Source organism: Sparassis crispa (genome assembly GCF_003851025.1).
Source record: "Sparassis crispa DNA, contig_000001F, whole genome shotgun sequence".
In the NCBI taxonomy this organism is placed as follows: domain Eukaryota; kingdom Fungi; phylum Basidiomycota; class Agaricomycetes; order Polyporales; family Sparassidaceae; genus Sparassis; species Sparassis crispa.
Window position 1 is genome coordinate 917,630 of NW_020939748.1, and position 24,211 is coordinate 941,840.

The 24,211-nt window shown below is 52.7% G+C and overlaps 7 protein-coding genes across 7 annotated transcripts; 3 read left to right on the forward strand and 4 right to left on the reverse strand.

Annotated features, from left to right (window-relative positions):
• Window positions 1-461: 461 nt before the first annotated feature.
• Window positions 462-2,464, reverse strand: SCP_0202750 (Inosine-5'-monophosphate dehydrogenase; the record flags this gene model as incomplete). The annotated part of the gene is made up of 5 exons (XM_027754190.1): window positions 462-486; window positions 547-893; window positions 953-1,755; window positions 1,942-2,128; window positions 2,189-2,464. The coding sequence occupies 5 exons, from the start codon at window positions 2,462-2,464 to the stop codon at window positions 462-464; spliced, it is 1,638 nt and encodes a 545-aa protein (XP_027609991.1).
• Window positions 2,465-2,764: 300 nt separating this feature from the next.
• SCP_0202760 (predicted protein) lies at window positions 2,765-4,655 on the forward strand (the record flags this gene model as incomplete). The annotated part of the gene is made up of 10 exons (XM_027754191.1): window positions 2,765-2,933; window positions 2,989-3,089; window positions 3,377-3,528; window positions 3,579-3,663; window positions 3,720-3,947; window positions 4,001-4,079; window positions 4,144-4,166; window positions 4,227-4,310; window positions 4,374-4,448; window positions 4,509-4,655. The coding sequence occupies 10 exons, from the start codon at window positions 2,765-2,767 to the stop codon at window positions 4,653-4,655; spliced, it is 1,143 nt and encodes a 380-aa protein (XP_027609992.1).
• A 3-nt stretch (window positions 4,656-4,658) lies between these two features.
• Window positions 4,659-5,662, reverse strand: SCP_0202770 (ADP-ribosylation factor-like protein; the record flags this gene model as incomplete). The annotated part of the gene is made up of 7 exons (XM_027754192.1): window positions 4,659-4,712; window positions 4,788-4,967; window positions 5,024-5,104; window positions 5,155-5,300; window positions 5,356-5,372; window positions 5,429-5,539; window positions 5,598-5,662. The coding sequence occupies 7 exons, from the start codon at window positions 5,660-5,662 to the stop codon at window positions 4,659-4,661; spliced, it is 654 nt and encodes a 217-aa protein (XP_027609993.1).
• A 278-nt stretch (window positions 5,663-5,940) lies between these two features.
• Window positions 5,941-10,536, forward strand: SCP_0202780 (predicted protein; the record flags this gene model as incomplete). The annotated part of the gene is made up of 17 exons (XM_027754193.1): window positions 5,941-5,996; window positions 6,061-6,238; window positions 6,303-6,588; window positions 6,646-6,803; window positions 6,856-7,272; window positions 7,329-7,758; window positions 7,809-8,248; window positions 8,303-8,413; window positions 8,465-8,593; window positions 8,644-8,724; window positions 8,774-9,250; window positions 9,310-9,736; window positions 9,795-10,047; window positions 10,110-10,143; window positions 10,203-10,349; window positions 10,402-10,461; window positions 10,519-10,536. The coding sequence occupies 17 exons, from the start codon at window positions 5,941-5,943 to the stop codon at window positions 10,534-10,536; spliced, it is 3,702 nt and encodes a 1,233-aa protein (XP_027609994.1).
• Window positions 10,537-10,882: 346 nt separating this feature from the next.
• Window positions 10,883-12,660, reverse strand: SCP_0202790 (hypothetical protein; the record flags this gene model as incomplete). The annotated part of the gene is made up of 6 exons (XM_027754194.1): window positions 10,883-11,200; window positions 11,264-11,313; window positions 11,365-11,595; window positions 11,645-11,883; window positions 11,943-12,110; window positions 12,164-12,660. 6 exons carry the CDS (start codon window positions 12,658-12,660, stop codon window positions 10,883-10,885), a joined length of 1,503 nt encoding a protein of 500 aa, XP_027609995.1.
• A 1,663-nt stretch (window positions 12,661-14,323) lies between these two features.
• SCP_0202800 (kinesin-domain-containing protein) lies at window positions 14,324-20,379 on the forward strand (the record flags this gene model as incomplete). Its single annotated transcript, XM_027754195.1, has 23 exons — window positions 14,324-14,387; window positions 14,467-14,733; window positions 14,784-14,795; window positions 14,858-14,876; window positions 14,933-14,943; window positions 15,006-15,121; window positions 15,170-15,363; window positions 15,414-15,509; window positions 15,562-15,757; window positions 15,812-16,025; window positions 16,086-16,369; window positions 16,423-16,443; window positions 16,504-16,510; window positions 16,570-16,622; window positions 16,676-16,804; window positions 16,858-16,890; window positions 16,951-16,987; window positions 17,045-17,840; window positions 17,890-19,720; window positions 19,778-19,899; window positions 19,956-20,042; window positions 20,103-20,211; window positions 20,263-20,379. The coding sequence occupies 23 exons, from the start codon at window positions 14,324-14,326 to the stop codon at window positions 20,377-20,379; spliced, it is 4,815 nt and encodes a 1,604-aa protein (XP_027609996.1).
• A 475-nt stretch (window positions 20,380-20,854) lies between these two features.
• SCP_0202810 (U3 small nucleolar ribonucleoprotein protein) lies at window positions 20,855-21,692 on the reverse strand (the record flags this gene model as incomplete). Its single annotated transcript, XM_027754196.1, has 6 exons — window positions 20,855-20,878; window positions 20,939-21,011; window positions 21,066-21,142; window positions 21,203-21,443; window positions 21,502-21,578; window positions 21,633-21,692. 6 exons carry the CDS (start codon window positions 21,690-21,692, stop codon window positions 20,855-20,857), a joined length of 552 nt encoding a protein of 183 aa, XP_027609997.1.
• Between the last annotated feature and the right edge of the window lie 2,519 nt (window positions 21,693-24,211).

Below are 24,211 nucleotides of genomic sequence, written 5' to 3' on the forward strand. Positions count from 1 at the left end.
AGACTGGGATCCATCTGCTTTGCCAGACGCCTTAGCTCGCCAGGTCCTTTTCGTAGGCATATACGACGGCCATGGCGGTTCGACGGTCTCCGGATTTCTCCGCCAGGAATTGCACGGTCTCTTCGAGAACGTGGACAAGTCGCAAATACCTGAGCTGTTTGCTTGGGCCAAGGAGCTCGACGGGTACTTCAAGCGGTTCAAGGGCAGTGCTCTGGCCCCTTGGATACGACCTAGTCGATAACATGTATCTGTTTCTTTGTTTGCTTTACGTTTTCCCGAATGATAGACTGCGTATAATCAGCACTTGATGGGAAGTCGGCAGCTCACTCGAATTACTATTAGCCCGTCGGCGGTCTCGCAAGTAGATTCTGAGACAAACATCAATCCGTGTAGTGTGTCCACGACAAAAATACAATGTTCGTGCGGGTGGTATGGATACAACACTGCTCGCACCCTCCACTCTACGCAAAGAGCCGCTTCGTATACCTGCAGCACAACCACACTGCGATCAGCAAACCGCACAAAGACAGTCAACGATTGACGCACGAATTCAGCCCATGCACACCACCCTCGACCTGCGCGCTCGCGGTGCGGAGCTCGAAGCGCACCTGACCCGCCCGCACGCCCTCCTGGAGCTGCGAGACGTTGCGCACGCCGATGTCCTGGAGCGAGTGCTGCAGGCCCGTGTACAAATACGGGATGAACGCGCGCACAGTGCCCTTGTCCTGCACGTCGCCCGACACGCCCTGCGCGACTTTCACAGCGGACGACTCGGAGAAGTACCGCGTCGTCGCCGCGTTCTCGTGCGTCGCCTTCTTCCGCGAGTGCTTCACCGGGCCCGTCCCGTTCACCTCCGCCGACGGCGGCATGGGCTTGCCCTGCTCCATCGCCTCCTGTGTGTCCGGTGAGCACCAGAGAGACCGACCACCCGAGAGTCGAGAGGGGTACGCACGATGCTGCCCATGCCGCGGTACGCCTTGACGCGCTTGCCCTCATGCCAAAAGTACTCCCCGGGCGCCTCCGTCGTGCCCGCCAGCAGCCCGCCCATCATCACCGCACCCGCCCCGAGCGCCAGCGCCTTCACGATATGCCCCACATTGCCGATCCCGCCGTCCGCGATGACCGGCACCCCAAACTTGCTCGCAAACTCCGCCACCGCGTACACCGCGGTCGCCTGCGGGCGGCCCACCGCCATGACCTCCTGCGTGATGCAGATCGAGCCGGAGCCCATCCCAATCCGCAGGCCGTCCGCGCCCGCGGCGATCAGCGCCGCCGCCTGCTCGCGCGTGACGACGTTGCCGGCGATGACCTCCAGCTTCGGGTACGTCTGCTTGATCCACTGGATCGTCTCGACCTGGTACACCGAGTTTCCCTGCGACGAGTCCAGCACGACGATATCGAGGCCCGCGTCGACGAGCACCGCGAGCCGGGCGCGGTCCGCCGGGCGCGTCCCGATCGCCGCGGCGGCATACAGCTGTTTGCTCTCGGGCAGCTTCGACGCGAGCGGGTAATTCTGGTTCTTGAGTAAGTCCGAGCGCGCGAGGAGCGAGGTCAAGCGGCCCTCTTTGTTGACGATGGGCAGCTTGCCCTTTTTTGAGTCGCGCAGGATGTCGTTGGCCTCCTGCAGTGTGATGCCCTCTGGCGCGGTCACCAGGTCGGTGGTCATTACCTCGGAGAGGGGTGTCGTAGGCGAGCGGAACTGGATATCTCGGTTCGTGACAATGCCGAGGAGCTTGCCCCCAAGCGCGCCGGTGTCTACATCAAACAAGAATCAGCTGCTGAGACACAGAAAGATAAGGAATAAGTCAGATGGAAAATGGGTATAAAACTCCGCATATCACACGTGCAAAACGCGTTGCTCGGAAGAACGAAGGTTGTGAAATTATTATCATCAGGTACGGAGGGGGGAAGCAACCCAGACCGTGGGACGCATGTACGCACCTGTAATGGGTACACCAGCGAAGCCGAGCCGCTCTTTCACGTCGAGGACGTGCTCTACACGGTGAGATGGGGACAAAACGACCGGGTTCGCAATGAAGCCGTTCTCGTGACGCTTCACAGCACGCACCATGGCGGCCTGTTCCTCGGGGGACTGGTTGTGGTGGATGACGCCGATGCCGCCGAGGAGCTACAAGCACACAGGGACAGTCGGACACGGTGCGGTGGTCGTTAGCTGCGTCGCGCTCACCGCCATGGCTATAGCCATCTCGCCCTCAGTGACAGTGTCCATGGGGCTGCTCATGAAGGGCGTGCGGAGCACGACGTTGCGGGTGACCCTGCTCTCCGTCGTGACCTCGTGGGCGCCGAAGTCGATTTTTCCAGGGAGCATGAGGAAGTCGTTATAGGTGAGACCACCGTGTACGGCCGAGTTCATGAGCTCGCCGACGGCGAGCCCGTCGGATCGGTCGTACATGCTGAGATGCTCAATGGCCGTCGCAGGGTCGAGGAAGGTCTTGGAGGGCATCGTCAACGGCGGTGGGCAGGTGGTGGGCAAAGAAAGAGTTGCCAAAATTTTAGATTGGCGCCGTCTCCGCTGAAGACGCGTCGGAGAAAATGAATATTTTCTGGCGGGTAAGGGTGTGTAAGCGGATAATTGTCATTGATTGGGTGCAAGGCCAATCCTCCGGCCAGTACGTGCGTTCAGACAGCTTCCCTCCCTGGCTTAGCGCCTCATAAATATGTCTTTCCGGTCTGTGGCCGGGGTTCTCTTTTTCTAGTGTCTTCCACTCACGCCCCTTCTTTTTTCTCCGAAACATAGACTGGAATGCACCTTCGTACTGCCCTCCTCGCTTGGAGCGCATTCGTGGCGTTCAGAACCTGTACGGCGGATAATATCATCCCAGTATCCTTCAGCCCGAGGGACATCCCCAGAAAGGTCGCTGATTGCAAAGCGCTCAACCGACTCACACAAGAGGTCAAGGACATCGAGATCCGTATGTCCCTATGTTGTTACCCTGCGATCCTTCTACATGCGAGAGACCTCCACAGATTACGCAGACATCAATTCAGATGCAGAAAAGACCATAGTCATGGAACCCGGCTGGCCGAGCCTCTGGCACAGTTGGAAGTACCAGATCGAAGAATTCAAAGTATGCCTGTGTCTTGACTTCTCTTTCATCCATCTGCTGTCGCATGCGTGTATTCTGGGGAAGAGGGCATATATGCGCATGTTTCTGCATGGCGCTAAGTACCGTGAATCTAGAATTATATTGTGCGTTAGGATTTCGCGGTGGCCTCTGTCCAGTGTATGGTATAACAAATTTCTGGACAGACTGGCCATTGCAACATATCTACACCTCTGATACCTTCCCCTATACTTTATTCCGACGACAAACGCGCAATGTATTGACTGATTTCTCACAACTCACGTTCGCAGGACGAATACCATATTGTCGCTCCTGATCACCGTGGGTTCGCGTCATCGACGCATCCAGGGGATATAGAGTCCTCTGGGACATGGGGAGACCATGTCGGCGACATGGTCTGTGCGCTCGAGCATGCCGGCGTCAACCACGCCATCTGTATGGGGCAAGTCAATATCCTTGGTGTGCACCCATTGTCGCTCATTCTATTTAAAGGCACGATTGGGGCTCACAGATTTGCTACGAGGCGGCGCGTATGAGACCAGATCTGATCGAGGGTGTCATTGGTATGGCCATCCCTGTACGCCCTATTCTCTTCCTAAATTTATATCCACTCATCACCCCTGCGAGGAACAGTATATCCCTTCGGCAGGTCACTACGTCCCGAACAGTGCACTCGTCTCCTCGCTCCGGAAACTCGCTTATCAACTCTTCCTCGCCCAGAACGAGCGCGCAGCGGCAGAGCTCAACGCAAACCCCCGCCGCACGCTCCGCGCGACTCTGCGCACTTCCGCCAGTCCGCCGCCCGACGCGTTCCTCATTGATCCGGAGTCATTTTTGGGCGGATGGAAAGACGTTGAGGAGGTGCTTGCGGTCAAATCGGTCGGTGGCTATATTCACTGATGAGCACGATGCAGATACCGCCTATCCCGTTCCTCACACCGGAGGAAGAGGATTATTGGGTCGAGCAGTTCGAGATCCAAGGGTTTGGACCCAGTGAGTTGTAAGTTACTTCAAGTTGCATCCGCTTATTTGAAACCGCTCCTTTGCCATCTCGTAGCCCTTGGATTCTACACGAATGGGGTGAGTTCCATACGTACACAGAACAATACAAGTGAATTATTGATGCGTTCCCGCCCACAGAACCGCCAGCTCTCTTGGGAGTTCACGCACAACCAAGGCAATTTCACAATCTCGCAGCCTGTCCTATCCGTCCTGCCACTGAATGTAGGCACCTCAATTAAAATCTATACCTGAAATCGTTGATAGACATCCCGACGATCCCCTTAGGATCCTGTAGCAGACTGGGTCGTAGCAGCAAAACTCTTGGGAAGCGAGAAGTATCTTCCGAACCTCACGACTGAGGTAAGCACTTGCGCTATTCGCAACAACTCGACCGTATTGATGGGTCGACGCGTATTATAGACACTCGATGCGGAGCATTGGCTCCACCTAGAGCATCCTCGGGAGGTGAATGCTATCCTGCGGAAGTGGCTCGGTGCCTTCCCTGGTGGAGAGACGGAAGATACCATTAGAGACGATGGTGTCGGGCGGGCGGCTGATGAACTCTAGGCCTCACAGCACCGCTCGGAAAGCAGGGTTCTTTCGTGGGTTGGATGGTAGAGTAGACTTTGCGGCCGATTGGTAGCCGTCGCCATGTTAGACGTGATCCGAAGAAAGAAATTTATGGTCGCACTAACGTACAGTGACAATGCCCGGTGCGCTGCTGGACGCGCTGTTCTCCTCCGATACAGAAGAGTAGTACAGTCTGCCCGCGACATCATCCACAACCCAATTCAGACCGTCGACCAGGCCTTCACCCGTAACCGCACTACATGGCAGGATCTTCCACTGATAAGACTTGATAGACAGCAGATCAAGAGCCTGCAAGCGAAATTCTCAGTTCAATGACCCGTCAGAGAAAAGGCTGTGTCACGAACATCTCTGATCTCCGCACTCGACATGGAACCCTGGATATCTTGCTTGTTGGCGAAAACGAGGAGCGACGCGCCCGCCAGTCGCTGTATTCACGAAATGAGCCTCACGCATCCACACAATAATTGGAGCATACTTCTTCGAGCAATAGGCTGTGTAGCTCCTCTTTGCAGTCTCTCATACGCATCCTGTCTCCAGAGTCGACGACCCAGACTAACGCATCAGTCTGCTCGAAGTAATTCCGCCAGTAAGGTCGGAGACTGCGCTGTCCACCGACGTCCCCTGCTCATAGGTTATGGGTGGAGAGACAACACCTGAACGCGTCAAAATTGCTCACATATGTTTAAAGTGTACCTAACATTGTATGCATGCCTCAGTCATTCGGGCACCACCGTGAAATTCGGGCTCACTTGCGATGTACAAACGTCTTGATATTGAACCCGAGAGTGGGACTGATACTCATGATATCCTCGCCATTGAGTTTCTTCAGAATGGTCGTCTTGCCTGCATTATCGAGACCGCTGCAACAGGAAAACCCAGAATTGAGCAGAACGCGAGAGATCCGACGGTTGCACCGACAGAAAGAGGATGCGCATCTCCTTCTCCTTCTGGCGGTTCTTCCGGATGATCGTGAGCAGCCCCATAGTCACCGGCTACCGCTAGCAGTCAGTTAATTTTTGTTGAATTACAAAGGGTCGTCCACGAAGTGGCGTGCAAGCGGCCAGTTCAGCGATGACCCGGATCCGCGGTGACGAAGGGAAGAGAGTCCGAGGCTCTTCCGGCACGCGCGTAGATGTCATTTTTGAGCATCCGGACCCGCTGCTCTCTCCGAGACTCAAATAGTCATCTCCCAACGTTGGCCTCTCGCAGTACCCCAATATTAATCTCATACCCATACCCTCACCATCGTGACTGACTGATCATGGCACCCAAGAACAAGGCAAAGAAAGGGAAAAAGCAGGACGATGACGAGTTCTGGTGCGCCGCTATCATTGCGTTAAGTGCACTTGCAGCGCGAGATTGACTTAATTATTCGCCGCAGGGAGAACGCTGGCACCACCGTTACCGGCGACAACGCTGGGACATCGCTCGCTGCTGCAGACGCATCCGACGATGACCTCAAATCGGCACGTAAAGGCAGCGGCTTCTCCGCCTTTGCCCAGCTGGGCGTGGAGCACGGCGGCGCAGGCGGCGAGGACGAAGACTTCGGCGGGTTGATGGTAAGTCTAATAGCCTCATTGTATGCTGCGTAATGACCAATCTCGTCTCCTACTCTACGGACAGTCCGCTATCAAGGCGTCCTCGAAAAACAAGAAGGATAAGAAGGGCAAGAAGCCACCTGCGGTGACCTCCGTGTCCTTCGCAGATGGCCCGTCACCTGGCAATGGCTCGGATGGTGAGGCCGCCGCGGCGCAAGGCGACATCAGTGCACCGAGGAAACCTGTGGAAATGACCGCTGACGATCTCGCGGACGAGGAATGGGGACCTGCGAAGGGGAAGGGTAAGAAGGCAAAGAAAAGCAAGGGAAAGAAGGGCAAAACTCCGGATGAGGATCTCGACCAGGAGCCAGGTGTGTTACCATTCCGAAGTGTTCTCGCTGCCGGATTAACATGCGGTCGTGATATAGCTGCTGCAGAGAGTGAGGTAGCGCCTGAAGAAGCTGTGGCACCAGCACCAGCGGAGCCAAAAGACGAGGATGAGGCGGACGAGGATGCGGGCGACGACGCAGGTCCGAAGGTCTTGTCAAAGAAGGAGAAGGAGAAGCTGAAGAAGGAGCGCGAAAAGGTACGTAAATATATTACATCTCTACCGTATCACGATTAACACTATAGAACAGGCCAAGAAAAAGGCGCAGGCAGCAGCGAAAAAGACTGCACAAGGAGATGCAGCTCCCCAACCCGCCGAAGTTCCCGCGACCGCGACCGCTATCGCGCCTACACCTGCGGAGAAGGAGGAAGAAGAGGAGGAGGAGGAGGCTGAGGCGGGCGGTGCGAAAGCCGATTCGAAGAAGAAGAAAAAGAAGAAGGCCAAGAAAGATGAGGAGCCCGTACCCGCGCCTGCTGCAGGGAAGAAGAAGGGCGCGTCTGGTATCAGTGCGCTGAAGGCGCTGATGGAGGAGAAGAAGCGACTGGAGGAGGAGGCGCGGAGGCAGGAAGAGGAAGAGAGGAAGAGGATTGAAGAAGAGGAACGGAAGGCGGAGGAAGAAGCGCGGAGAAAGGAGGAGGAGAAGCAGCGGAAGAAAGAGAAGGAGAAGGTACGTAGTTGCACTCCCACATCTTGGGACGTCAGCCGTTTAATCATTTGTGACAGGCGAAGCGAGAGCTTGCTAAGAAGGAGGGACGCCTCCTGACCAAGAAGCAGAAGGAGGAGCAAAGGGCAGCCGAGTTGCGCAAGCAAGCTCTTCTTGCTTCTGGAGTTCAGATCGAAGGTCTGCAACAGGCTTTCAGTACACACCCAGCCAAGAAGGTCGTCTACGGCAACCGCAAGAAGAAGGCTCCCGCGAGCGCAACCGGTAGCGGTCCCGCCACCCGAGAACACTCGCCTGTACGGGAGGAGAAGCCACCAATCGCCGAACCTGTCGCACAGCCAAGCGAAGAGAGTGCGGAGAAGGTTGAGGGTGTCAAGGACGATTGGGATGCAAGCAGCGACGAAGAGCAGAAGCTAGCAGAGGGTGTGAAGGAGTCTTGGGACGAAAGCAGTGGCGATGAAGAAGGGGAAGCTGCGAAACCATCTCCTACTGGTAAGCTGGTCCTCGATTCATTTCCCGGTCTGTTGGTAACGTATCTCTAGCCAACGGTGCGGCTAAAGCAGCATCGTCTTCGAAACCAGCAACAGCGGAGAAGGCAGCGTCTGCCAAAGCTGCTCCAAAGAAACCAGTACCCGCTGCGGCAGCCCCTTCAAAGGCTCGTGCACCTGCCAAAGCAAAAGGCGCTAGTACAAATGGGCCCAAGAAAGCAGAATCCGAGTCAGAGGAAGAGAGCTCCTCGGAAGGGGAGTCAGAGGAAGAGTCGGATTCTGAGGAAGACTCTGACTCTTCGGAAGAGGAGTCAGGTTCCGATGGCATGACGAACACCCAGCGCATGGCAGCAAAGAAGAAACTCGAGGCGGCTGAACGGCGGGCAAAGGCTCATGAGGCAGCACTTGCTGCCAGGAACAAGGACGATCTGCGGAGCCCCATTTGCTGTATCTTGGGTCACGTCGATACTGGTAAAACGAAGCTCTTGGATAAGGTGAGTCTCCCTGTTTTTAGCTAGCTGGCGGCCTCGCTTCACCATTGATTGTAGATTCGTCAAACAAATGTGCAAGAGGGAGAAGCTGGCGGTATCACGCAACAAATAGGTGCAACTTACTTCCCTGCTGACGCAATCAAGACCAAGACGGCGATTCTCAACAAGGTTCGTATATTTCATGTGTAGATCCCAGAGTGTAGTGACAACTCTCTGCAGGATGGGCACCAAGATTACAAGATTCCTGGTCTCTTGGTTATCGATACTCCTGGTCACGAGTCCTTTACGAACTTACGTTCTCGTGGAAGTTCGCTATGTAACATTGCTATTCTTGTCGTCGATATCATGGTGAGAAAACCATCATCGCCATGTTATGAGTTACGCTGACGGCGATGTAGCATGGTCTTGAGCCACAAACACTAGAGTCTCTACGCTTACTGAGAGACCGGAAAACGCCATTCATCGTCGCCCTGAACAAGGTGCAGAAAATCCTTTCGGCTGTCATGCCATTCTGACCTTCGCTCATAGATTGATCGTATGTATGGCTGGCAAGCTACTCCCGATAATGACTTCCACAGCTCTCTGGCGAAGCAGAGTGGCGCCGTGCAGCGAGAATTCGAGGATCGCGTCGAGAAGACGATCCTCGCGTTCGCTGAACAAGGGTTGAACGCCGTTCTCTATTACGACAACAAGAACTTTGCGCGCAACGTCTCTCTGGTTCCGACGTCCGCCATCACCGGAGAGGGTATTCCGGACATGATCATGCTCCTCGTGAATCTCACTCAGCAGCGGATGAGTGATCGTCTAATGTACTTGTCGGAGCTCGAGTGTACAGTGTTGGAAGTCAAGGTCATCGAGGGTCTCGGAACGACCATTGATGTCGTCTTGTCCAACGGCATTCTGCACGAAGGGGACAAGATCGTCGTGTGCGGTCTGAACGGACCAATCGTCACTCAAATTCGTGCGTTATTGACACCGCAGCCTCTCCGTGAACTCCGTATCAAGGTACGTGTCCGCCTTCCATCGTCGGCGGTGCTCCCACTAATCAACAACCTCTCTCTAAGTCTGCATATGTTCACCACAAGGAGGTGAAGGCCGCTCTTGGTGTTAAGCTCGTGGCTCCCGATCTTGAGAAGGCTATTGCTGGTTCCCGCCTCCTTGTCGTTGGCCCGGATGACGATGAAGACGACCTCATGGAAGAAGTCATGTCTGACCTGACAACTCTGCTGAACTCAATTGACAAGTCCGGCCGTGGAGTGTGTGTGCAAGCAAGTACGCTGGGTTCGCTGGAGGCGCTGCTGGACTTCCTGAAGAGCAGCAAGATTCCTGTCTCTGGAATCAACATCGGTCCGGTCCACAAGAGGGACGTCATGCGTGCGGCGACGATGCTGGAGAGGGCGAGAGAACTCGCTTGTATTCTTTGCTTCGATGTCGTGGTCGATAGGGAAGCGGAGAAGCTGGCGGAAGAGATGGGCATTCGTCTATTCAAAGGTGAGTGGGCTCTGCACATACAACCAGGTGTGATTCAAGTCTCACCTCGTTTGTCCAGCGGACATCATCTACCACCTCTTCGACGCCTTCACTGCTTACAACAATGAGATCACGGAGGCTAAGCGGAGAGATGCTGCTCCTCAAGCGGTCTGGCCTTGTAGGCTCAAGATCATCGCTGCATTCTGTAAGCGTGACCCAATTATTCTGGGTGTCGATATCCTCGATGGCACATTGCGTGTTGGAACGCCCATTTGTGTCGTGAAGGTGGATCCAGAAACGCAGAAAAAGGATATTATCGATCTTGGCAAAATGTATGTCATTTTCTCTCCGACAAGCCACAACTGACTCGTACTTACTAACGTCGTATCAATAGCACATCGTTGGAGATCAACCACAAGGCGTTTGATGTAAGTCTAAATCGTGTCGATGAAGGGTTAACACAAGTTTTACTTACTCTTGCATGCAGATCGTGAAGAAATCCCAGGCCGGTGGTGGCGTCGCGGTCAAGATCGAGCATGCCGTCTACCAGTCTGCGAAGATGTTTGGCCGTCACTTTGACGATAAAGATGAATTATACTCCCGCATTACGCGGCAGAGTATCGATGTGTTGAAGGTGAATCGCAGCTTAGTGGTATTCGTGCGTCGGGCTTATATCCCTCGCCCAGGCATCTTTCAAGACAGATGTGACGAACGAAGAGTGGCTGTTGATCAAGGCGTTGAAACCGGCGAGTCTCATCGTCCTATGTTTTGGACTGATATGCTGACAAGTTCCGTACCATCAGCGTCTCAACATCCAGTGAATATAGGATTCATGAGCAAAGACATTTATCCGCAATCTGTGTTGTCTGTCACCCCGTCATTGCTAACTGTATCCCCCCACCTTTGTATCTTGTCGCATGTAAGATATGTGAGACATTCATGTATTGTGAACGAAGAACAAAAATCGGCTCCGGATCGTTCACAATTATAATGGAAGCGTGAGGCCTGAAGAGCTACAATGATATAAAGGTGTCGTAGTGTATGTATGCGTTGCCACCCGACCTCTGAAACACTCTATGACCGTCCTTGTGTGCGCTTTGATATACGATACATAAACTGGCCAGAAACACGGGGGAATGCGTTCAAAAAAAACCAAGATGCGGCAGTCTAAGCGTCACGGAGAAGCCGTTCTACAAATGCCTGGTTTCTGCTCCAAATGACGTTTTTGAACCGGGCGAACGACTTCTTGTCCCGCGTCCAAGGCGATTGAACCATCTTCTCCGTAGCTGCTTTCAAACGCTGCATGGCCGATCCCGATCGGCCAGAGCGTATCGCCTGAGAGTCGAGGAAGAAGGATGTGTTTCCTGTGCGCAATGCCTTTAACGCCTGTACCTCGCGCATGGCCGCCGGACGTGTGACAACTGCCGTGTCATCGTCGATGTAACCATAAGCTTTGCGCATACGTTGAGTAGCGAGAATGGGAACCTGAGTAAAAGCATAGACGAATTATGAATAGTGGTCGGGAAGCGGCGACTTGGAGGCACTAACATTTAATTCTGCTGCCATTGCGACAGTAGAACTCGCTTGGTATTCGAAGTCTGTAACATCGTTTTAGACGCCGAATACGCAGGGCAGATGAATTAACGCACATCCATACTCGGCAAACGCGGGAACGACGATGTCCATCTCTGAGATTAGAACGTAAAAGTCACTGTAATCCAGATAGCGGTAGATAGTGGCAAGATACGCGAGCTCGGTGGGAATATCTAGATCGCCTGAACCTACAATGGCGAGCTGGAACGGTGGCTCAGGAGAGTGAGGGTCGGGTACGAATGACGCTCTTCCATCTAGTGGTAGGTATCCCCAGGCATGAGGATCCTCTGCGCAGCCTTCAGTACGAGATACATCGCTCCTCTGACAAAGACTCACCGTGCAGAGAGGCAATCAGCTCGCCGAATATATGCTCGTAATCACGTCGTTCAGTGGAGAATGTCCCCTGAACGACCGCTTTGGACAGCGTACGGTTCAGAGGTCTGGTCGGGAGGTCTGGAATGTCCAACACCGGCATATGGACATCTGCCGGGATGTACTCGTATCCGGCTGTATACAAGTGGGGATCCGGGCTGTCTGCGTGGCCATCGAACACTTTGCGGAAAGAATTGGCGACACTAGATTCAAGTTGAGTGATTGATCGAAAGAATCTAACCGAAAAAAGTAACCGACTTACTGGTCTGCAATTCCGACCACCCTGAACACGCCTCGACGTGACCAGCCTGGAATGAAATCCTGCCACCTCGTATCCAGGACATTGTGTACGACACAAACCAATTGGAACTTATGTTCGTCGTCTCGCGCGTCCCACGCAGCTATCAACGCATCATGGAACGCTGGAAGGCTGTCGGTCGCGCAATCAGATAGACCACAAGCGAGAAAAACGCTTGAACTCACTCAACCTCACATGTTCCCAAAATTACCATATCGATGCCACCCTCGCCTGGAACTTGCTGAATATGTTCAACAAGCTTGTGTGGATCGTGCAACTCTCCGTGGTAAAGGCCCAGTTTGGCTACAATATCTTGGAACTTGAATTGGAACGGCTGAGAGTAAACTCGTATTTCTGTCCTTGAGTCTTGCGCTGGGTGTAGGATGCGCTCCAGTGTCCACACGAGAGTCATATAGACATCAAAGTGGTAGCCAAAATGAGAGGCGACAGCAATATTCTTCCTGACGAGCGGCGTCCGCCGAATGAAGGTATTATCAAGGGATACTTGCTGCACCTGCAACTGACATTCCTGCGGCGCGTACCAGGTGTCGAGGAACCCCTGAGAAACCTCTCCGGTAAGAGGGACGGCTTTGAAAAGAACCCAAATTGCCGTGAAAACCAGTAAAACGGCAGCGATGAGAGGCCTGAAGCGTCGCGTGTTGCAGGACATCAGCAGCAACATAGATGGTGGTGCGCAGGAGGTGGGAGGGACTCCGGTTTATACGAGCGGAGATTCTCAACTGGTAGCCTTAACCCACTTGGGTGGGCACATAGGGGTGCGTTCTAGACTGAGCATACATACCAAGCCACCGTACCGATCGAAAGCCCGGGGGCAGTAGTACTTGTATGCTGTCGCCGAGTTCGTGAATGCTCCTATTCTATGGGAGATCAACGGTATCCGGTACACGGTCAAAACATGAAATCGACAGCGCTTGTCTTGAATGTGTCTTCATCAGTGACTCTGTCTAGGAGAATTAATGACCCCGCTAACTTGAACGGAAGCATTGAATTTAATAGCGCGATCTGGGATTTCGCCGACACCGCTGGCTCAAAAAGGCAAGTGTTTCAGAACGTGGATTACAAGTACTCAGCTCACTATGTACAAGCCGTACGCGCGTACGGACTTCCAAACCCTACTCTTGAATACATATGAAAAAAAGCACCACGACTAGGACTCCGCGAGAAGATTATTTTCATTTCGTGAAGTGACGGCGGACGATGGTAAGATAGGTCCAGAATTCGCCAAGAATGCGCGCGAGAAACCATCTCTTGCACACTCATGACTTTCTAGATGAGTTTATAGGGGAGGAAGATTGCAATCCGGACAAAGACTGTGAGCGAATAGCGACAGAAGCCCACTATCATCTCATCCTGACTTCTATGCGAAAAGAAGAAATTCCGTCATCAACAGGCGGCTGCATACAAGCCATCTCGAGGAGAAAATGAGGTCTGATTACCTTTGGTATACGCAGCATACCGGTATACATGCAATCCGATGGGTAACATTAGAAGCGTCCAACCCCATTTTCTCCTAAGTTAGACGAATAGACAATCCCGACACTCACAGAATAGATAGATTACAGCGACATCGGTTAGAAATTATCTTTCCGCGTGAGCACAATAGACATGAATGCAGTGAGTTCGGCAAACTCGGCGGGTCAATACAAGACAAGTCATACAACACCTGAGGGATAGTTGTCATGATCAAGGTTAGACGTGGAACACTGGAGGACATGAAGATAGAGGCGCTACGTAGAACAAGACCACACAAACGACAATTGTGAGAGAATTTTTGTTCATTCTGTGACGATGCTGAGCGTTGAAGCGTCAGAATTAGTATACAGTACATTCGGCAGGGATTCTGGGAGTATCGAGACCTTAGACTAACCGCTGAATGACGGAGCCTCGCATATCTCGGAACTGAAACAAGAAGAGAGAGCCTAGCACGTTGTGAGCTACCATCTGAGACGTAGTAAGTTATCAGCGTCGACATCGACGAGTACAGTGAGGTGCAGGTGCATCAGCTAGTATGCTTCTCTAGAGGATGGAACTGTACTTAGTATTGCGACGTTATCAATGGCTCAGGCAGCTGCTGAAGAGATGTTTACAGTTTGCCAGGACTTTGACCTGTAGGGCCAAATGCTGCAGTGCGTGGTGGAGGCAGAAACGAAACGCGTGCGCGCGCGGCTGTGGCTGTCGGCTATTTCCCCGAATAAGGCGTTGCTGCCTGCAGCTGTTCATCCCCGAGGGTTGCCTGCGGCCCGACTACTATCTATCTCTCTGCTGTTTCCCTGTTTTCCGACTATCTGAAATACGTGAAATCCAGTGCGCCGTAGCTAGGGTTGATGGCTGACCATGGCGATGGAAACATCAAGGTCGTAGTGCGATGTCGGCCCCTCAACTCACGCGGTTCGTCGTTTTCAGACATGATGCTCATAACGCAGTTTATCTTACCACCCTCGTGCCGTTATAACTGTTATATGAACAGAGATTGCTCGCGGCGCGAAATGCCTCGTCCGCATGGAGGGTAACCAGACGATCCTTGGACCACCCGAGCCAGGATCTCAGGGTGCACAAGCAGCGTCTGGTCGTGCTACAGAGCGGAAGACAATGAACTTCACGTTTGACAAGAGTTATTGGTCCGCAGGTCCCAGAGACGAGCCCAACTACTGCTCTCAGCAGACGCTGTACGATGATCTCGGGAAGGAGTTGTTGGATCACGGGTTTGCGGGTTTTAACGCGTGTATATTGGCTTGTAAGTCCTGCTAGACCCTATATGTGATGCAATTGACTCAAATCGTGCAGACGGGCAGACCGGTACGTTTGTGAACAATACGCACGAGGTGATTGTGAGGTGTTTACTGACCAGCTTCCTAAAGGTTCTGGCAAATCTTACAGGTGAGATTCTTTGCGCTGTGAGTTCCCCGTGTCACTGACTACATACGACAATATAGTATGATGGGATGTATGACTCCTTTCCTTTCGCGCGGCTAGACTTCTTGGCTGACCGTGGCGCACTTTGTTCAGACGGCGCCGACAAGGGAATTATCCCTCTCACGTGTTCCGAATTATTCGTACGAGTAGAGGAGAAGAAAGGAGCGGATCCCAATACCCATTTCACTGTCGAAGTATCATATATTGAGGTGAGGATGCTAATTTGTGCTATCCTGGTTGCGCTAACTGCGATTCAGATCTATAACGAGAAAGTGCGCGATTTGTTGAATCCCAAGAACACGGGGAATCTACGAGTCCGTGAACACCCGAGCTTGGGTCCGTATGTTGAAGATTTGTCCAAGCTCGTGGTCAACAGTTACGACGAAATGATGCAGCTGATGGACGAGGGTAACAAGGCGAGAACAGTGGCTGCAACGAACATGAACGAGACGTATGGATCACCTTTGACCCAGCATGTTGCATGACCTCATAGCGAAATAGGTCTTCCCGTTCTCACGCCGTGTTCACCTTGCTCCTCACGATGAAACGACACGACGTTGACACGAACTTAGACACAGAAAAGGTTTCCCGTATCAGGTAAGCGAGTTTCTCGCAGAATTAGGCAGTGATGCTGAAGTCGCAACTTGAGTTTGGTGGATCTGGCTGGTTCCGAACGTGCCAACTCCACCGGAGCGACAGGACAGCGCCTGAAGGAAGGTGCTAACATCAATAAGTCGCTCACTACGCTTGGTAAGGTCATTGCAGCGCTTGCTACTGCCAGTCAGGCGGAAGGCAAGAAGGGAAAGAAGGGGAAGGCGGAGGAGTTTGTGCCCTATCGAGACTCTGTATGCCATTTTTTTCTCATCCTTTATCACGTCTAATCAAGTGTCTGGTCAAAGGTCTTGACATGGCTGCTCAAAGACAGCTTGGGAGGAAATTCTAAGACAGCAATGATTGCGGCCATTTCCCCCGCGGACGTTCAGTACGAGGAGACCCTCAGTACGTTGCGATACGCTGATCAGGCGAAGAAGATCAAGAACAAGGCTATCGTCAACGAGGATCCGAACGCCAAACTCGTGCGGGAGCTGAAGGAAGAGTTGGAGATGCTCAGAGGTACGCTGCCCCATTTGAGAAGGACTATACAGAGCTCTCCCGACTAACTGTGTTCCGCAGCTCGGGTTTCCGGCTCTACCAGCGAAGCAGTATACGATCCCAAGATCCCAGCGGCCCAGCAGAAGGTTACGTACCAGGCGAAGGATGGCACTATCAAGACGGTTACCAAGGCAGAGCTACAAGAACAGCTTGAAACCAGCGAAAAGCTCATGCAAGGCCTGAACGAGACTTGGGAGCAGAAGATGCAAAGGACCCAAGCGGTGCAGAAAGAGCGCGAGAAGGCGCTGGAAGAACTGGGTATCACCATCGACAAGAACAACGTTGGCGTACATACTCCCAAGAGTGTAAGTTCTCACTGTTACCTAGTCAGTCTCGTCTGATACCTGAATATGTGTAGATGCCTCATTTGGTCAATCTGGTGCGTCGCCGTCCCACGCGGTTAGGTTTTGCTGTGCTAACAATTTGTTGTATTCTCTAGAATGAAGGTGCGGAACTACCTTTGTTGGACGTTCCCTCTAATTTTTCTGAATATTATCACCTTTAGACCCTCTCATGAGCGAATGTTTGATTTATCAACTGAAGTCTGGCCGGACAATAGTGTGTAATATCTTTTGTCAGGACGACCAATATTGATGTTCTCGGGAGTGCAGATAGGACGTCTAGACAGCGAGAAACCTGCGACTATTCGTCTCAGTGGCGAAAGTATTGCAGAGGAACACTGTTATTTCGAGAACAATGACGGCAAGGTTACACTTCATGCCTTACCGGATGCTGTCACGGTAAATATCCTTCGCCTCTTAGCCGACCGCCTTTGACTAACGTAACATTGAAGTTCCTCAATGGCCGACAAATCAGCCCTGACCAGGTGAGTTTCTTGGTCGCTCTCCTATTGCTCGGCACTTAATTTTCTGCCCGATCTCGTCAGTCGTACAAGCTTCGCTCAGGCTTTCGTATCATCCTCGGTTCGTTATAATGTTTTGATAGTCAGGCACGATACTCATATGAACGAAACTGCCCAGGAGAGCACCACGTTTTCCGCTTCAACAACCCAGAAGAAGTGCGCAAGCTGCGAGATCGTGCTGCGGCAAAGTCGGGCATGTCAATAAGCATCTCTGCTGCAGATCTGCAAACTGAGAACGACGCTGCGACTCGTCCCCAGTCGCCGACCGGGTCTTCCGTTGACCTCGGAGATGTTGACTGGACATTCGCCAGGCGTGAGGCAGCCTTTGCTCGACTAGGATTGGATCCTGCCCTTGATAACCTTCCCGACGAGGACCTGAATAAGCTCTTCGAGAAGATTACCAGAGTGAAGACGCTCCGTGACCACAACGCAAAGCCTCGTCCTGAAAGTAGTCTCAGTCAAGCGGATGACATCTGGAGCGAGTCTGGCCGACAGTTCTCGAGCGATGCGACCGATGACACCAGCGTGGACGCAATGACCAGTCATGGCGACAGTCCAGAGATGGGTGGCTCATTGAAAGAGGTCCAAAACCAACTAGACTTGCAACGCGTTGAGTTTGAGTCGCGATTGCAGGCAATCGCCGAGTCGACAGAGGCAGAAGATTTGAAGGCCGAGAAGGAACAGATGGAACACCAGTTGAAACTTGTACAATCACATATGAAGCGGCTGCTGGATGCCAGGGCGCGCGGTGAAACGGACGTTGACACAACAGTCTTCGAACCTGTGTTGTACTCGGCAAGACAGCTCAGGTTAATCCGAAAGGTTCTGGACAAGTGGCGAGCTCATCGCTCATTCTCCATGGCTGAGGTTGTCTTATCCAATGCTGTCTTGGTCAAGGAGGCCAACGTGATTAGGTATGTCCTGCCAATATTTACGTTGCACCTCATCTCAGACGTTACACAGCAAGGAGCTAGGGAAGGATATTTCCTACAATTTCACCGTTGCCTCCGGTGGTTCCCTGGCAGCACCCGCATCCGTCATTGACACCATCGCAGGATTGGATCAGTTTGGCGACGTTGTAGATCCTGTTCTCTCGTCTGCAACTCAACCATCTGTTGCTGTGAAGGTGCTTGACAAGCGCCACAACGCCATTTATGCATGGTCGTTAGATCGTTTGCAGCAGCAGTTGCAGCGTATGCGCAATTTGACTACATTTATTGACAGACCGTCATATTCCCAGCACTTCTCTTCGGAAGAACCATTTTATGATTCCCCTCCTCCCGAATACTCCTTCATTGGAAATGCCTTGCTGTCATTAGCTCCCCTTTCACGGCGGCTTTCATCATCGTCCGTTGTACCTATCTTCTGCCGATACACCGCGGAAGCCATAGGTTCTTGTCGTATAGAGGTCAAGATTGCAAACGTCGTCTTATCGCCGAAGCATGCAAATTCTTCAGCGACGTCAACTCGTGCATCATCACCTGTTCCGGGAACCGTGCCGCCAGGGAGCAAGTTGAGTTTCTTGCTCAGCATCGACTCTGTGAAAGGTCTTTCCCTTCACGATTTTTCGTCCATCCATCTGCAAATCCGGCTGTCCTCCTTTATGGGCCCCACCATCACTGCAGAAGAAGTTTATCCTTCGTCGGCTGTGGATATGGACACATCATCGCTATCTGATCTAAAATTCCGCCGTAGTTTCACCATTGTTGCCTCGTCCAAGGTTCTCACCTACCTTCGTCAAGGCTACGCCCCGATCGAATTCTTTGCACGGCTTAGGTCTACATACCTGGAACGAATGGAACGTTGGGATGAACTCCGAGAACAACGGATACCACACAATACTATGTCAAGTTCTCCAGACAGTCGACCTCCCACTTTACCTCTGATGCGTAGATCGGAAAACGACTTTGTCACAGAACAGACACACGATGTTGTTGCTTGGCTTCAAATCAGTGAATTGGCTCCGGACGCCAGTTATGTCCCTGTACCCGTTGTCTCTCAGGGAAATTTGGATCCAGGCGCGTTTCTGTTGCATCAAGGTTTGCAGCGTCGTATCGTCATGTCGTTGACTTCGAACTCGGGCCGACAACTACCATGGACAGAGATCACACGGATACGGATAGGCAACATACGGCTACTTGATGCGAAGGGACGCCTGCATGAGTCAACCTCCAAGGTCCTTGTGACTCTTCCTCTACTTCAGCAGCAAACGATCGAATTCAAAAGTGACGGCACCGGTAGTTTATCAGCAGAGGCGCTCTGGGATTCTAGCGTGCACGACTCTATTTTGCTGAACCGCGTGACTGAAGCTAATCAGCGCGTTTTCTTGCAATTGAGTTGGTCCGTAGCTGTGGAAAGCTGCTCGGATCCAGTGCAATTCACCATGGACACCGCAGTCAGTATTCAAACGCGCGATGCTCGTCCACCGTCTCGACTCATGTCCTTCATGGGCTCGACGAAGATCCTTCCGAAGACCAGCACGGTGTTCACGGTTCGCCTTTCTCCTCCTCTGACACGGTCTCCGAAGGATCTCTGGCGGCTAGATACAGCTGAGAAGTATGTCCGCGGGGAAGAAGCTCTGGGAGCGTGGAGACCACGAGGTGTTTCTGTAATCGAGGACTACTCCAGGCTAGTGTCTATGGAACGGCGGGCTGCGGACGTTCAGGCCATTCGTGTTATCGTCGCGACATCGCCAAATCGCATCACACAGTCGGATGCTGCGGTGTGGGCATCTGAGGAGCTTTTGAAGAAGTCACTAGATCTCTGGCAGAAGCAGTTTGGCCATCGCGGCGAAGTAAGTCAAGATTACTTCGGGCGGATCCTGTGAGCTGACAGTATTTTTCGTCTGTAGATTGTCATAAGCCAAGATCCGACGGATACAGACGAGGCGAGCGTGAAGTCTGGGCGGACGTCCGGTAGTCAATCTACGGAATCGTTGAAATTGACTTCCACAACGAAAGTTGTACCCCGAAAGTGCGTTTGCGCAAGCTCTCGCGATCTGAAATGGTATGCTAATCTGCATTTGCTAGTGATGGCCCCACCAAGAAGGGTCACATGATGATCATGGTAGATGCGACTGAGAATATCTGGGAGAGACGATGGTTTGTACTAAGGAGGTACGTTCAAGTCTACGGTAGGCAAGTCAAATATGTGCTCTAACGTCTGTTGGAATGTAGACCGTACTTGCACGTGTACGCGCACTCGAACGAGATAGAAGAGACTGGCGTCGTGAATTTGAAGGGTGTGAACATTGAACGCAATCGGGAAATGGAAGCTCTTCTCGGGGTTCGTGCAGTCTTCTCTCAGTGTGTTTTTTGTCACTGACTCGTTCTGCAGAAACGGTTCACCTTCACGCTCTTCACTGCGTCCAACTCCTATGCGTTGTCTGCTCCAAGCCTGAAAGAACTGCACTCATGGACATCTAAACTAGATCCGACCAGACTACCATCGTGACAAATCTACACTCACCCGTTTTGCTCGCCGCTCGTTTCGCTATGCTTATTTTTGCACGTCTCCCGTTCGTCTTTCCTTGCAACTTTACGATAGATACTATTGTCATATACATCGACCGGTCGTTATTTCCTCGTCTATATGATATCCATACTACAACATACCATTTGCATATATGTACATCTCTCGTAGTAGTAGTAGTCCACCCTCTTTTGTCGTTGTCATCGTTCTATTTCGTGGAATGGAAGGGATGGTTTGGAGAAAGAGTCAACCAGGAGCTGCCTGTCTCTACCATCTTCTGCTTTAGAAGACGAGATGAACCTGATGCAGTACTAGTGTATAACCCGCAGCCGCAATCCTCGAAGCAGTAGGCCACAGGAAATATGAGGGCACGCCTCGCGTGCAATTACTGCATCGAGAGGCCCCAACGCCAATGCTGAGAGATCACACTGAAAATATGGCAGTGTTACTCCCAACCTTATAGCAAATCGAAATCGTCCAACTGGAGAAAAAATCAGCGGTCAGTCCGCGATGACATGCCTGTGAATTTCTAAATTCTTACCTCGTCGTTGTATCTCATAATCGTCCTCTTCAACTTGGAGGTATCAACCCATGTGACGAAATCTTCCATATGCCTATTTGAATCACAATCAGCTTCTTTCAATCACAATAAATTACCGATCACATACCGAGTCACCAAATACGCAGGGTCGGTAATAGTGTCAGGCCCGACACGAACATGTCCTTGCTCAATAAACTTCACAGCCTACAGATGCGAAAAAAGAATAAGCACCGCACACCCCCAGACATAACGCAGTATACGCACCGCACTGACGGTCTCCGCCATCTTGGACATGCACATGATGACCGCGAGGCGCCGCCTGCAGAACGCCGCGACGGTGAGCTTGTTCTCGATGTCGCTGAGCTTCGCGGCGGTGTTCAGGACGCCCATGTCGTAGAGCTTGGAGAGCATCTGGCCCTCTGTGCGCGTGCGGAAGGGGTCCTGCGCGGGGAGCATGGATATGCGGTGTGCGAACGAGCGCAGGGAGCCGCAGAGTTTGTTGTACCTGGCGAGAACGAGACGCAAGGTCAAGCATTGGAAACGGCATGGAGCAGGTGGCACACTTGTGATAATCCTCTCTGTCCTGGATATGGTACCGCCGCATCACCTTGATCTCGCGGAGGTTCGCATCTTGTTTCCACTGCGCTCAAACGCAGTGAGTACCGTTCTACTGACATGAGATGAAAATCCTCACATTGAGAAAGTCAACTTTCTTGAGCAGCTTCTGCTCGTGATACTTGAATTGGCGGACCATGTTTCAGGTCTTCTGACGTCTGCCGTAGCGGGCGTACACGACTTGGAGGATACCTTCGAGCACCATTAAAACCGTGACAGGCGCCTCCGGAAATTCCTCGTTCACGTGACAAGGAGTTTCGCTCAGAAAGGAAAAGTGGTTCGAACCGTCGACTCTTTCTGCTTAAGTGCTCCTTGTCTCGAATTCTGTCCGTGTTACCCGGAACCAAAAATTGTCCTGTCCTGCAGATATAGAGAGTCCTACCTAAAGCCATTTTAATGCTTATTTTCTCTCCGTCTTCCGGTTGCCTCGCTATTTTCTCCGAAGGCCGTGATGATCCTCTGAATTGGTATTGTCTGCAGCTCCCGAGTAGCAACAATCATAAAAGCCCGGGTATGTAATTTGCTATCGTATTCATGCCATGGTTATCGCAGTGTCTGGCGCAAAATTCTGACGACCCTGGCGACGAAGAAGTGACTGCGGTTTGCTCCTTGTTTCAGCTACTCTAAACTGATTCCCTCCTGGTTGAGTGTGCTAACCTATCTCAGCAGAAACCCAGGTGCGTTCCTGAAAATTTCCTCTGATACGGTAGCAGAATATAATCCAATTAACAGCGTTTCCGTGAGTCCCCCGAATTCATCATGGATCGACCGCTAGTGCTGCTCTTCTCATTTCGGTGGGTTCGCGATGATGTCAGAGCTGACAGAGATGTCTCTTATCTACGCGGAAGACCATGTATTGGAGGTATATTCACACCGTGTCCCTTGGGCTCACAAGCCTCGAACAATCTCAGATCCCCAACCGAGCTGCAACGGGAGACGATGCCGTATCGTTCTCATCTACGACCACGGTACGCAGCACACGCACATCCGCTCCACAGCGTGTTCGTAAGCTGAGATATTCTAGCACTGATCAAAGTCTCCACGGCCGTGGATTTCCGCGCGTCGAATGACCAGGAATACGCCAGAGCGCCCTTCCGCTGCACCCGTTCCGTGGGCAATTTCATCGTAGGCACTTCGCAGCATGCCGATCAAGCTTCTGGGTGAGAGCCAGTGAAGATGCGCTAGCGGTGATCTGACGGCATTCTGTGTGCCGTATCGCGGCCATATGCAATGCGACAGCTGCGAGTGGGTAGCCGGTCAGCCAGTCGCGAAAATGCAGCACGTTCGTGTTGTCAATGTCGCATGTTCCGAGGCTTCCCCTGCGGTCCAAATTTCGAGTTGAGGCCAAGCGAGCGCGTTCGCGGGGCACTCAGGACATAGCGGGAATAGCAGCCTGAGATGAGTAGACGCGCTCGGAGACAGAGTGCTGATGGGCCATGGGTTGCGGTGATGGTGATGTACCTGCCACGTCGTGCGAGGTTGCGAGTCAGTCTCGGTAGCTCGAGACACCTTCGCTCCGAATGCTGACGATCTTCACACCGGCAGAGTCACCGTGCTCATCGTGCAAGCCATCGCGGATCATCTCAGGCCGACGCGCTGACAGGTAGGGACCGGCATCTCCTCGCGCGCCTGAGATGACAGGCGTCTTGGATGATGCTGGAGAAAGACATACAAGAAGGTACGATATGTCATCTGCGCACAGTACGTCGAGATCTCGCTAGTGCTGCGGTGTACCTGCGAGCGGGATAGACGAGGGCGTTTATCTTCCGCCCGATCGCCCAATTCAATCGTCGGGGGCGGGATGCTGCTCAGATCATCGGTGTGCGCGGGGAGAGGTGCAGAGGGCAGGCCGGACCGATGCACCTAGCAGAGTGGTCCTCCGGCATGGGGGGGGCACACATGTACAGGCTTGAGGCAGACTGCATGTCCGGGTGCCGGATCATTAGAAAAAAATAGGAACGCAAGGCGCAGCTGCAGAATTGGCGCGTCGGCCAACTTCTTCCTGACGCGCAGGGCGCAAGAGGTAAATTCTGAGCCCTCCCTCGAGTAGTTGTGAAGTCCTGCGACTGAACTCCGTGAAGGTGCAGGGGAAATAATGGGGAGCGTTATTCGGACCGGGGGTTGGATAGAGCCTGGGCGAGAAATAATAGATGTTCGGAAGCAAATAAGTCGCTGGAGAACGGCAACTAGAGACAAGGATCTGGATACGAGCCGGGGACTCCCGCGAGAGTTTCGACGAGTACTTTGAAACCTCGAGCGGGTGCAACACGACGCCGTTGCAGAGGGGGAATAGGATATGTTGCACGGAGAATATGGTGGGCGAGATGGATATGTTTTCTGCGGAGAATGATAAGCTTTACGTCTTGGAGGGGGATCGCTATCTTGGAAATGGACTCGTGGCGTGGAAGCAGCAGTGCCGCCGCGAGCGTGTGAGTGCGTCCGCGAGCCACCACACCGGCCCCGTCCCCTCCTCCCTCCCACTCCCAACTCTCCAGGTCGACATCTCCTCTCTCCTCGCCGTCCTCGACGACGAGCTCGCCCATCGTCTCCCATCAACCCCCGATACCTTCTCTTCGACCCTCGAGGCAAGCTTCCTGGGTTCTGGGTTCCATCGCATCCTCCTTCTGCAGGCTTCCCATATCCGTCTGCTACTCCCCG